At 38.0% G+C, this 14,072-nt stretch overlaps 1 protein-coding gene across 1 annotated transcript in view; it reads left to right on the forward strand.

Moving 5' to 3' along the window:
• The first annotated feature begins 3,450 nt into the window (after positions 1–3,450).
• Positions 3,451–14,072, forward strand: part of LOC122797837 (putative GPI-anchored protein pfl2) — a 192,060-nt gene continuing 181,438 nt past the window's right edge. Inside the window, exon 1 of the mRNA XM_044066358.1 lies at positions 3,451–3,476. Within this exon, the coding sequence (XP_043922293.1) occupies positions 3,466–3,476 (11 nt within the window). The 5' untranslated portion in view covers positions 3,451–3,465. The remainder of the gene's footprint in view (positions 3,477–14,072) is intronic.

Raw genomic sequence — 14,072 nt, forward strand, 5'->3', positions numbered from 1 at the left:
CTCTTTTTCTAGGATGCATTTTAAGTTAGCATATCTAAGTATCCCTTATGGTGGGTAGCACACAGGGGCTGTGGGTGCACCCACCCTGTATGGGGGTCATGCATGCTTGCTACCCTAGAATAAACAACTTTACAGGAGAGCAGTGATAGATATCATCTGTTTTATATATATCTATATATATATATATATATATATATATATATATATATATATATATATATATATATATATATATATATATATATATATATATATACACACACACACACACACACACACACACACACACACACACACACACACACAAGCACATGTATATACAAAGAATAATGTGTATGCACATGCATATCTACATATCAAACATGCACACTGACATATGCTCACAAATGTGAAAAAGCATATACCTGTACAAATACACATGTATGTACAAATATACATGCACTGATGCAGCAGGCGCACATACATTGCAAACAAATGCATGTCTTCCCTATCCTTGGCTGAGTGTAAACTGGCTGAGATTTCTACTCAGTGATTTTATTTCCCTGATTTGGAACTCTTTGGTCACTGCTTTCCATTCAGAATCATGGTCATGAAGTTCCTATTACTGCTCTGACAGTAATTCAAACCTTTTCATCCTTTCATTTTTGTCCATGGTCATGTAAACATCCAATTAGCATATATAAATAACAGGTTGTGGAACAGTACAGATGGGCTTCCCCCTGTCATATGTTATTTGTTTATTTTTATTTTATGTTGCATTTCTTTATTCATTCATTTATTTATGCAGGAAACAAATAAATGAATGAATGAATGAATGAATGAATGAGTAAATTACAATTTTGTTTCATTTGGCTGATAGTTTGATCAGTGTAGACTCGGCCAGACATAGTGGAACGCATGTATGGAGACATGTTGTCTGCAGATAAGAGGGGCTATGAACTCTGAACCCTGGACTGAAAGAAGACAAGCTGGTAAGGGGCATACATCACAAAGACTATGGCGACAAGACAAAAGGTACCCAAATCAATGACTGAGAGAGGTCTCCAGTCACTTACAATTTGGGGTAAGCTGACAGGGGTCTCCAGTCTTGTGGCATTTGAGGGCATGTTGACAGAGCTCTAATCATCAAGCGATCATGCAGTATTGTTACAGGACTGTTCTCACTAACTGGTGAGATGAGATTGACAACAGACGCTGTCCAATGACAGGTTGAGGATCCTGTGGAATTGTGGTCATTGACTAGAAAGGGAACAGCTTTCTAGAAGATACCGGTAATGGACAGGTTAAAGGAACATTGGCAACGGGCACTGGAAACCACTCTCTGAGAGATAAGAGTTGACCCAGCTGCAGATGGGACAAAGTACAGGGGTTGGTGTGGTGTAGCAATTGAGCCAAGGGGAAATTTGAGCACAACCAGGTTGATGGAGGCATCTTCTACTGGAGGAGGGATGGCAGATGGGCTGTACTGCAGGATTTCCTGGCATCCTCTGCCAGTTGTTTGCTATGAGCAGATATATTCTTAAATGATATTGGTCATCACATTGAGGAATGGTTATTCAAAGACCATTCAGTCAAGCCTAACTGACTAAATTGCGTTTTGATAACCCCTTAACCTTTTTATATGACAGCAGCATATTCCACACCTTCCATGTAGAAGGCTGAGAACAGCAAATCACATAGGCAGATATAATTTAAAGGTATGCCAAACTACCAGTCAGTCTTGAATGGATAGTCCTTGAATAGCATGCCATCATGCAGTTCTTGTATCCCATGTGTGCAGCAGGTTGCACAAATAAGTGACATAGTTTTTTTAGTTGGGAACAAGACAAAGACTTCCAGACACATCATAAGAATCAGTGATGCCCCTGGGAATGGCTATCTTTCATAACAAAGAGAGGTTCAGAAAACAGGTATGCACTGTTTAAAGAAGGGGCAAATACAGTGGCTGTGTACATGAAAATGTCTTTGAGTAGGTAGTGGGTTTAGAAAAAAGTGTAATAGGTTAAAACAATATGAGATAGATGAGGTAGCTTTAGTAACATAAGTGAATTTAGTCAGCTGAACAAGCAAGAGAAAGGTGAAATATGATCCATTAGCAAATGGTAAAAGAGCCTAAAACATTTAAGTAAAGTGCAGTGACTTAAACCAAAAAATGGCCTTCAAAGCAACCGCCTAGTCAAGGAGTGGAAGCAACCAGTAACAACTGGGAAGCGATGCAGAATATGGAAAAGAATTCAGCCTCAAGAAGGCCGTATGAATTGATTATAAGTACTGGCCTGCAAAGTTATACAAAAATTATAATCTTGGACTCTGTCTGCTTGGGCTATCATCTATGGTGTGCATTTTATCACTCATTCTGGGCCACACAGTTACTATTCAGTCCAGGGAGGGGTACAAAAACACATTTAAAATATGAGCAAGATACTACTGAATTCTGCCTAAGTGCAATTATTTATCTATATCTTGGGGACCCCTGGCTGAAGACAAACAGGTTAAGGAGGGCAGTTATATTAACTCAAGATGTGGAAAACTACCAAACATGATTCATAGGAAGCTATCAGTAAATCTATATAGCATAGGATAACAAATATGCAGGGTGGGGCTTTTGTGTCTCCTAAAGTGCACAGTCTTTTGAATGGTCCTGAGGAGCTGGGCTGGTTAACTTAGCCTGAATGCTTAAACAGAATTAGGACATCTCCAGAAGGACAATTTATGTAACCTGTGACTTTGTATTACATAGCTTCTGCCCTAATAAGTATTGTCTATGCCCAGAATGTATGCTGTAGGGGTTACATCTATTCATACTCTCCCTGGGAAGCTCCTCTTGTCTGCATATGTTCAGGAGAAATGGCTGTTGAGAAGGTGGTCTCAGAATGTGGTAACATGAAGGTTTTGCCCCCTGAGAATATTAATGCAGTAATATAGAAAGCTTTGTATATACTCTTTTTGAGGATGGGAATATGGTGAAGGTTACACAAGGAACAAATGCTTTATAAGATCTAAGCAATAATTCAAGTCTTTCTGAAGACTGTAGTACCATGCATCTGTGTGTGTATGTGTGTGTGTGTGTGTGTGTGTGTGTGTGTGTGTGTGTGTGTGTGTGTGTGTGTGTGTGTGTGTGTGTGTGTGTATGAGTGTGTGTGAGTGTGTGTGTGCGTGCGTGTGTATGTGTGTTTGTGTGCATGACTGTGTGTGGGTATGTATATATGCACATGCATTCATCTAACACTTTATATCATATAAATATATTTGCATTTCAGTAACATAATACTAGTATTTACTGATACACTGCTAGGCTGGCTATAAGCCAACAACCTTGCTTTCATCAGTCCAGCCCTACAGTGTTAATACTAAAAAGAGTATATAAGGAGACAGCGGCAGCCTTCGTTTTACTCTGGTTAATCCTAGGTGTGAGTAATCCACAGTTTGTTTCTGTGAAGTGGATTCAGCTTGAAATTGACCAAGATGCTGATTCGGTAAGGGTCTGCAATGTCTTACTTTTTCTGTCAATTCTGTATAGATGTGCAGCGTCTGTGCTTTAACTATAATACGACAAAATGCTGATCTCATCATACTAATGATTTTTATTGGTTACATTTTTACCTTTTTTAATATTTTGTTGATATGTAATTCATTACCTTTATAAGAAAAATGCCATTGTAACTATAACCGATGGAAAGTAGTAATTTAGAGGGAAAGAATATGACAATAGTGCCATTCAGGGTACTGGTGGGGCAGATCAGAGGGTTAAAAACTCTCACTATTTATGAGGTATTAAAAAAGTGAACCTTTTCAGACTTAGACAATATTAGAGGATATATAATTGCAACAACAAACCCTGAAAAGCATTTGGTACAGAAGCAGTTCCGATGTGATGATGCAGGTGTAGTTTCATCAGTGATACTGTTTCACTACATAACTTGCTAAATAAATAATGAAAACTAATTTTGGTATGAACTGATAATGCAACAGTTTCAGTTACAGTTACCATATAGTACTCTCCTTTTAAGGAATCTCTACAACTGTGTATGCGCATTTTCCATCTTTTTCATCCCAGTCTTTACAAACTAATACTTAAATCAGCTGTCTATGCCATTATTTTTCCTGCAGGAAAAATATATTTGTAAATGCTTTCTTATGAATTAGATATAGAGGATTGTGATCAGTTTGTCAATCATAACCTGTTTATTATGCGCTTAAGGCATGGATGCCAAGGTTATAGTTCATAGGTTAGTACTAAGCTAACTGCCCTTGCGAGTCATTGTAAGCCTAGCCAATTATCCCTTGTGAGGCTCAAACCCTGCACCTTGTGTTTGTAAGGCAAACACCTTAACCATTAGGCCACCCTCCCAACCCATGTTATTTGAACATGTACTCACAGTTAGTTCCTATACCGAAGGGTATGGATACAGTCAAATGTGGTCAATGTAATTTCTGTGGATATATTCATAAAGGGACAGAGTTCATATATCCTGACACTGGTAGATCTTAAGTGTTACAGACAGATGCTAACTGTAACTCCAGGAATTTGGTCTATCTTGCTTGCTGCTGCACTTGTGCATCATTTTACATCGGGAAAACAAACAGAAGGTTAAGTGAGAGAATTAGGGACCATATGTATTGTTTGAGGAGGGGGCATGTATATAGTGCTGTAGCCAAACACATTTTGGAGTTAGGCAGTCAGCACTATTTTAAGTTCAGTGTCTTTGAGATTTTACATGAAAATATTAGGTTAGGGAACATTAGTAACATCATTGAAGAGTGAGAATTAAAATGGATAATAAAATTTAGTGCACATCTGGGGATGGGACTTAATAACCACATGACTATTACGGGTCTATATCAAAATTTCGAACACAGAAAACACTGAATGTCAAAATGTCGAACCCAAACCATCGAATGTTGAAAATAGCGATGCCCCGGAACATTGAAATCTTACGTAGGGAAAGTTTTTGGTGGGCCATTCCGTGGCTTTGCGATTTCCTCCCCGGTGGTGCAAGAGTTACAGACCTTAGGGTTAGGGTGTGGGTTAAGGTAAGTGGATAGTTAGTAATGTGTGTATGGTGTAGTGTAGGGTTGTGTTTTGTTAACTGTATGTGTGTGTATTTATTGCTTTGTTTGTTTATAGTTTTGTAGGGTATGTGTGCGATAGTTACGGACCTTAGGGTTAGGGTGCGGGTTAAGGTAAGTGGATATTTAGTAATATATGTGTGGTTTAGTGTGGGGTTGGGTTTTGTTAACTGTATGTGTGTGTGGTGTATGTGTGTGTGGTTTATTTATTTTTGTGTGCTTGTGTTTTATGTATGTTTCTCGGAACAGCAAATTTCTTCCCTAGGAAGAAATTTGCTATTCTGAGCGTTCAATGTTTTCAATATTCGAAATTCCAAGTTTGAACATATGGTGTTCGACATCTTAGAATTTTGAATATATGATATAGACCCACTATTACATCAAAGCTGAAGAATAGAAGATTAATGAAATAAAATGAGGCAGTGTATAACTCTATTTTTGGTATGTTTGCCATTGATACATATTTTTATTGTTTGCATTTTCTATTGCCTGTATTTCTGCTGCCTGTATTTTCTCTATGTAATTTGGCAATGAATGGGTTACCTGTTGTTAATTAGAAATGACAGGTGATAGCCCGGTTTGAAATGTGAGGTGGGTTAAAGTATGAGTTTTATGGCTGTTTTTATTAAGGTCTGAGGAAGCAAGCTTACTGTTTGTGAAAATCCTTACCTAATAAACGTTTTTAAGTAAGACTGTGGATTTTGTACATTTGGAGATTTTGCTGTGAGCTGCTGGAAGTGTTTTTTTTTGTTAAATAAATAAATAAACACAGAAACATGATAACATATCAATTGATTTACATAAATATAACTAATTAGGAAAAAATAGCTAATTGCTGTAACAGAAATTAAAAATGTTAAGGACCTGAAACTTATTTACAAATTTATAACATATGGAATAGTATATGTAGAGACAAGAATCCTAAACAAAAGCAGGTTGAGGAAGATAGGAGCAGGGTGATGGGATGTGAGGAGACACAATTGCAAACTGTAGTCAAAAAGAAGGCATACAAATCCAGTCTTCAGTGCATTTCTGTGTTAGCTAAACTTTCCATACTTGTCTGATTTAATAAATGTTAACAATACATTTTCCTACTTTTGTTTACATAATATGGGACCTGGATCTTAGATGTATCTATGAGGCCCTGTCCTACTAATCCACTGTAAGTAACTGCTGTCATACTATTATCCAGTTATAGTAATAAAGTAACAAGCTGTTGTTACTGTCATAATACTATTATCCAGTTATAGTACTGATGTAACAAGCTATTGTTACTGTCATTATATTATCCAGTTATAGTAATGAAGTAACAAGCTATTGTTATATGGTTCTGAGACAGAAAAGCAAAACATGTAGAAACAGAAGAAGTTCTATCCTGGATATGACCGCTACCCATAAATAATAGCTGCTGCTCCTCTGGTTGAAATAGATGAAGTCTGACCTTGGTTATCAGTGTTACCTGTACATAATCTCTACTGCTGTGCTTGAAATAGATGATGTTTTAACTTGATTATCAATACTACCTATACATAATCACTGCTGATGCTGATGGGGTTGAAATAGATAACATTTTAACCTGGTTATCAGTGTTGCCCATAGATAATCACTCCTGCTGTGGATGAAACAGGTGAAGTTTTAACCTGATTATCAAAGTTACTATACATAGTCACTGCTGCTGATGGTGATGATGTGGTTGAAATAGATGACATTTTTAACCTGGTTGTCAGTGTTACCTACACATAATTACTGCTGATGTAGTTGATGTTTTAATCTGGTTATCAGTGTTACATTTACATAATCACTGCTGCTGCTGCTGCTGTGGTAGAATCAGATGAAGTTTTTACTGAAAGACCTTCAAATTTAAATTATAAAAAGAGCATATTTTTATTATCTAATTTAATTAACCCTTGGACCAAGATTATCATTCCATTTGAAGATAGACTAGTAATTAAAATTAATATTATTTCCAAAAATATTATACATAACTCAATCTGTTATACTACCATCTAATAAGAACCAAATTAAAAGAATAAATACTTTATTTATTTAACATTTGCTTACCTGGGTAGTTCAACTTGGAACGAGCCAATTTTCAGAGGAGGCCCGGGGAGAAAAGCTCCAGACACATGTCTTTGTAAAGTGGGAGGAGACCAGAGTACCCAGAGTAAACCCACACAAATGCAGGGAGGACATGTAGACTCCACACAGAAGGCACCCCAGCCAAGAATCAAACCGGAGAACCTCTTGCTGTGAGGCAACAGTGCAAATCACTGTACCACTGCACTGTCCAGCACTATATAAGTTGCTTCTAAATTTCCTGTGGTATCCAAATAAACCTTGATTCAGCTTATATCATCATTTTAGACCTTGGAATAATGGAGGTATTAATTTCCTGAATATAGCTACAAATGCAAAAGCAACAATTTTTAAATTAAAACCATTTCATTCTTAGATGGCTAGATAATAATTACACTACAAACTGGAAGATTCTGCATTATCATTTATGTAATATAGATAATGTGTTAAAAACAAACTAACTTAAACCAAAAGGCACAGGTCGGCAATCCACTCAATAATTTAATGTTAGCACTTTCGTCTGCCAAAGTTGACAAACTTCTTCAGATAAGGTGACAAGGAAATTACATCAGTTAAATAGAAAAAGCTTTAAAACATCACTTCCTGTTTCCTTAAAAGTTGCTTAAATATCATTTTTAAATATGTGAAAAATAAAAAAAACATTAATTAATAATAAAAATAGAAATAGAGAATAAAGCTGTACTTCTCAACATATTAAAAGTTATTACATATGTCATCTGTCTAAGGACTTTAAATTCAATAAGCATTTGACATTACAATTCTCATTGAGACCAGGATAACAAAAGGCATTAAGCTGTAGTTGCCAAACTAATTCCCTTTCTTCTAAAATTAAAGACCATGGACCCCCCCGGATGCCAAAAGGTAGTAAAAGAAAAATTATATTGGACATGGTCTGAGGTGTGTCTGGCTAAAGCATTTTTGGGATTGTTTTTACGTGTATTATAAATGTGCTCATAAATGCGCTGTTTCAGGTGCCTTTCGGTCTTACCCACATAAAAACAGTCACATTTTTCACATAAAGCAAGATAAACCACACACAAACCCTTTAGTTTCACAATTATACCTGCCTGAAATGGAAAGGTGCTGACCATTGATGTTTAAGTTCTTACCTGTCTTAATGTACCTGCAGAAGTTGCATCTTTTGCTGATGTGTTTGAAATAGATGACATTTTAACCTGATTATCAGTGTTACTTATATATAAAAACTGCTGATATGGTTGAAATAGATGATTTCACCTTGTTATCAGTGTCACCTATACATAACCATTGGTAATGTGGTTGAAATAGATTTTTATTTATTTATTTATTTTTTATTACATTTGTTAACCGGGTAGTGTCCGAATGGGCCAGAAGCCCATTTTCAGTGGAGGCCTGGGGAGAAAAGCTCCACATGCAGCAATAAAGCCTACAATTATAATAATAATTTTATAATACAATTATAGTACAGTAGTCAGTACAGAATACAAATAAGAGTGTACACAAGTATACAGAGTCTCAAGTGGAATGACAAGCCATTGTAAACTTTTACAGAATACAGATTGCAAAGACAGTGTGTACAATAAATTCTGAGACAGTATGCATGTATATCAACAGTGAAATAAAGACAGGGAGATTAATTCCTATTCCAAATGTATGTACAGTATGACCTGGAAACAAAGATTCACTGTCTATCAATGAAACAGTATGAGATCTATTATGAGTTTGCTGAGTTTGCAGAGAGATGGAGGGAGTATAGTAAGAGGTTAGAGTAGAGGATAAGGTGTGGTACAGGGAGGTAGGAAGAACATTAGCCTAGCCAATAGCGAGGGCAAAGCCAGTGTTTGGCTAGGGAGTTCTTAAGAGTTGTTTGAACTTGTGGTGGTGAGGATTTTGTGTGATGAGTTGTGGAAGAGTGTTCCATAATTTGCCAGTTTTGTGGGAGTAAAGGGAGTCACTGCGGTAACTGTGGGAGTGGGAGACCTTTAGCATTAGCTTGTTGCAGGATCTGAGGGACTGGGTATTAGTACTAGTTTGGACAAGGTTAGTGAGAGCAGGGCATTTACTGGTTTGTTAGATTATTTTGTGGGTCATGGCCATTTGATTAAGTGATAAACAATTAGGGAGTTCCAGCCAGTTGAGCTGGGAGAGGGCAGTGCAGTGGTGGGTCCTGTATGGTTGATTAGTGGCAACTTTAGCGCTTTTGTTGTAACAGGATTTTAGGTTGTTGAGCTCATTCTTACATTGGTTTGTGAATATGTGAGCCCCATATAGGAGGGTGAAAAGTAGGTGTGACCAAGCAGTGGCTAATCTGGCACTCTGAGTGAGGTATGGTTTGGCCCTGTAGAGGGTGCTAAGTTTGGCATGATCTTTCTTGATAGAGAAATATGCTTGTCGAATTTTAGATTCTCATCTATTGTAACACCTAGAAGTTAAGTCTGGTTAGTGGGCTCTATTTTGGTTCCATTTGAGGACGGGATTGGTCAGGTTTGGATATTTTGTTTTTGAAGACTATAATCTAAGTTTTGTTTGGGTTAAGTATGAGTTGTTGCTCTAAGAGGTATTTTTTATGTCTTGAAAGGACATTTGCATTATTCTTTGAAGTTCTAGTGGTGAGGGGGCTGAGCATATAAGTGTCGAATCATCAACGTACTGGACAATGTGGGCCAGCTGAGGTTGTTAGTAAATACGGTAAAGAGAAGGGGACCAAGAATGGAACCTTGGGGTACACTGACTGAGATGGGAAGTAGGGGGGAGAGACTGTTTGCCCATTTAGTTGCTTGCGAATGATTGGAAAGATTACTATGAAACCAGCTTAGGGATGCAGTAGTGAGGCCATAAGATGAGAGTTTGTCTAGAAGTAGTAGGTGAGAAACAGTTTCAAAGGCTTTGGATATATTGAGAAAGATAGAAGAGACAGAGTGACCTTCATTTAGGAGATAACTAATGGTGTTGGTAAAAGATATTAGAGCTGTGCTAGTGCTATGTTTAGGTCAAAAGCCATGCTGAGAGCTAGATAGCAGGTTGTGACTAAGCATGTGGTAAAGGAGCTGATTGTGGATGCTTTTTTCTAAGATTTTTTGTGAGGGGGGAGAGGATGGCTATGAGGTGGTAGCTGGTTAGTTCCCTGGAAGGTCCACCTTTGTGGAGGGGAATGATGTGTGATACTTTCCAGAGAAGAGGAATGTATTGTTCTGTAATGGAATGATTGATCAAGATAGATATGGGGTAGGTGATAGAATGTGCTGCAATCTGTAGAAATTCATTAGGAAGTTGATCAGCAGCAAGACTGCAGGGTTTTAATTTTTTATGTGGCTAGTTTGAATGTATTAAAAGTTAGGGGGTTGGGGGTTATCTGGAGCAAGATTGGGAAGGGTAAGTGGTTGGATGGTCTGGGTGCCCAGTAGGGTGGTTATGGAATTAATAAAGTGAGAGTGGAATTGAGTAGCAATAGGATCAGAGTTGTTGGTAGAGTCGGAGGCAGGGGTTGGGGTATGACCATGGTTAAGGAGGTTGTTAATACTTTACTAGAATTGTTGGGGGTTGTTTAGGTGTTTTTGTTGGCTGGTCTGGAAGTCGGTTTCTTTGTCCTTTTTGATTTGTTTTTTAGCTAAATTCCAAAGCTGCTTATATGCCTAGAGTTTGGATGTATCTTTGGTAGTCTGGTAAGCTGACCATGCTCTGTCTCTACGTTTAAGTAGCAGTTTGGTGTTATTTGATAGCCAAGGTAGTTGCTTGGCTCTTTGGCATACTTTTTCTATTGGGAGCAAGACTATTAAGTATGTTAAGGTATGTGTTGTTAAAATATTGGACAGCCAGGTCTAGATGGAAGTGTTGAAGTGGTGTCCAGTCACATTGTTGAAGTAATAGGTTAAAGGTAGCGGGGAAGAAATTGTTTGTATTACGGATGAATTTGTAAGAGATGCTGCATTGAGTGGTTATGTGTTTTCTGCAGAGAAAGATTGGAAAATGGTTAATAAGGGAGTCTGGCAGGCATCCAGCTAGGCAGTGCAGGTTAGGTCTATTAGTCAGAATCCACTCTAGTTTTCACTGCTTATTGGAATGTTTGTCTGTGCAAGTTGGACAGGTTATGGTTTGAGTGAAGTTGAAAAGGTTTATGAAGCTTGAGGGGGTACTAGATGAGCGAGAGTGTCAGTCAAGATTGAAGTCACCAAGAATTATAGTTTCTTGGCTGAAATTGGTAGATGCCCAAGACAGTAGATTTTCAATGGTAGGAAAGGTGATGATGATAATTATGTTTTTGCTGGGATAGATTTTGAGGTGAGTATTTAGGATTTTGGAGTTGGGTAGATCTAGATAGACATAGTTAAGTAGTTCAATTCTGAGGGTGTCTTTAAACATAATGGCCACTGCAATGCCTCTCTTATTTAATGTGTGTTGTCTAATGATGCTATAGGTGTGTGTGATAACTTAATTGTCTTTAATGTGTGGCTTAGGTCTCGGTTATCATGGCTATGTCAGGTGAGTAGGTGGCTAGGGCAGCATGGAATTTGTTAGTTTTATTTATGAGGCTGCGAAGACATGCCATAGGTGGATTGGACACTCTAAATTGACCCTCGGTGTGTGTGTGTGTGTGTGTGTGTGTGCATGTGTGTGCCTTCTGTGGAAGGTTGGGCGCCGGGCTGGCAACTCGACACTGTAAAACTCCACTGCCAATCATGAGCAGACAGGTGATCCACTGTGGCTACCCCTAACTGGGAAAAAGCCGAAAGAAGAAGGAGATTTATGAGGTTGCAAAGATTGAAACTGGTAAAAAATAGGTCAGAGGTAGAGGTTTTTGGGAGAGGAGGGTAGGGATGGGGGAGTGAAGTAGATTGGACAGAAGATGTTGGGAAGCCTGGGGGGGGGAGGGCTGGCAGGGTGATAAGTTATTATTCAGACCTGGGTTAGGATGGATATCAGCTTAGAGTTTCATTTGTATTAAGGAGTGTAATAGAAGATTCCTTAGCTTGTTAATTAACTTAGTATATCTTGTAGTATGGGGGTTGGGATGATGTGTCTGAATGAGTTTGAAGGTTATGAGGAGAGAGTTTGAGTTATTATAAAGTTGTGGACTGATTGCAGTGTAAGTGCTGGATTGAGAGCAATGGAACAATAATGTTTTAACCTGGTTAGCAGTGGTACCTATACTTAACCACTACTGATGTGGTTATAATACATGATGTTTTAGTCTGGTTATCAGTGTTACCTTAGAATAGTTACCGCTGCTGTTGGTGTGTCTGCTCTTCATGCACTGGTACTAATTACCTGCATGTGGTCTTTTCTTTTTACTCCAAAGTTTTGTGAATGTCAGATTTGCATATTTAAGTAAGGGGGTGGGTGGTACAAATGTGCTTACCTCCTGCAAAAAAGCTTGATTTGAAACATTTTCCACATGGTATATTTTACCATACTATTTGACAGTCAATTAGAATTTAAATAAATGAGCATTTAACTAGACAGTCTTTCAACCATATGCTTTAATTAATTCAGAAATCAACCAAATGGGCATTCACGTAAATCACATGTTTTTTCACATACAGTCTGTGGTTTAGAATATTGGTGCATAGCCCTAGAGTGTTAGGTTCAAATCATTTCAGGTTCCACTTGTGTACTGTGTGATCTAAAGATTCATAAATACATGCATACATAAATAAATAAATGTGAGACTGTTGGTCTAGACATGAGTAAAATGTAGACTGTGAAGAAAAGGATGAAAAATACTTTTAAACTCTAAATGAGATGGGTGTTACTATAATAAATTGATACAAAAAGGTTGCTTTGGTAAAAATACACACAAAAATGTTTCCAGATATTTGACTCTATTTGTTTCATTAATTCCCTCTGCATTCTGTATAGTGTATTACTATACCAAGTTATGTCTAAAAATAATTTGCACGGCTGTTTTTTTATCCATTTTATATATTACTCCTTGTTGTCTATCTCCCATTAGCTTCCCACTCTGTGAGGATTTCCTTAATAACCTTACCCTTGTCACCCTCATGCTGATTCATAGCTGTGCCACTGAAACAGATAATACAGTGTTAGGCCCAGTCATGTGTACCTCCCTACAGATGTCAGTGCTGACTACACTGCCTTCCCATATCTTGGGAGAGGTAGGCACATGTCGGTACTTTGCACATGGTATTTGTTCATCTCTGATACCTATCAAGTAATACACCTTCCAGTTGAAAGAGACTCGGCAGAATGGGTCAGGAAGAGGACGAACAAAGGTTTCTTTAGATATATATAGTACAGAGAAGGAACAGATAAACAGGCCTGGCCAGACTAAGCATAAGGAGGGGGTTGACTGCTGACCACTATGAAAAGGCAGAGTTAATAAATAAATATTTCATAAATAAATATTCATGTTTGTCATCATAATGAAAAGCAAGGTGAAGTTACAAGGCTAAGAGTGTTGGGGAGAATGAGAGTGGTGGATAGGCTTCAGCCCAGAAAATCAGAAAGATGAAGGGGAACTAGCTGCTTGACCAGGGACTGGAAGAGCTACCTGTTAGTGTCCTTAGGTATCTGGCCACTTTACTGGCAGACTCCCTGACACAGATCTTCGACAAGGGCAAGCAGGAATGTATAGGGAACTACAGGCCTGTTAGTCTAATGGCAATGACAAGGAAAGCTATGGAAAGAATCCTGAGGGAAAACCTAGTTGTTTTCTTATGCTGGACAGCAATCAATGTGGGTTGACAGTGAGAAGATGTTAATAGGTGTATTTGATTCAGTTGATGTCTGGGCTGTAGGAAAACTTGGCATGAGAGAGAGAGACATTGTTCACTTGGATATTAACAAGGACTATGAAAAGCTGCTACTAGGAAAACAAAAGAAGTCAAGTGTAGACCTAAGGCTGAAACGCTGCACACTTAAAGCATAAGCCATGGGTGGTAGAGGTTAAAGCATTAATATGAACAATA

The sequence above is a fragment of the Protopterus annectens genome, chromosome 3.part1 (assembly GCF_019279795.1).
Source record: "Protopterus annectens isolate FY-2018-M chromosome 3.part1, PAN1.0, whole genome shotgun sequence".
NCBI classification, from domain to species: Eukaryota; Metazoa; Chordata; order Ceratodontiformes; family Protopteridae; genus Protopterus; species Protopterus annectens.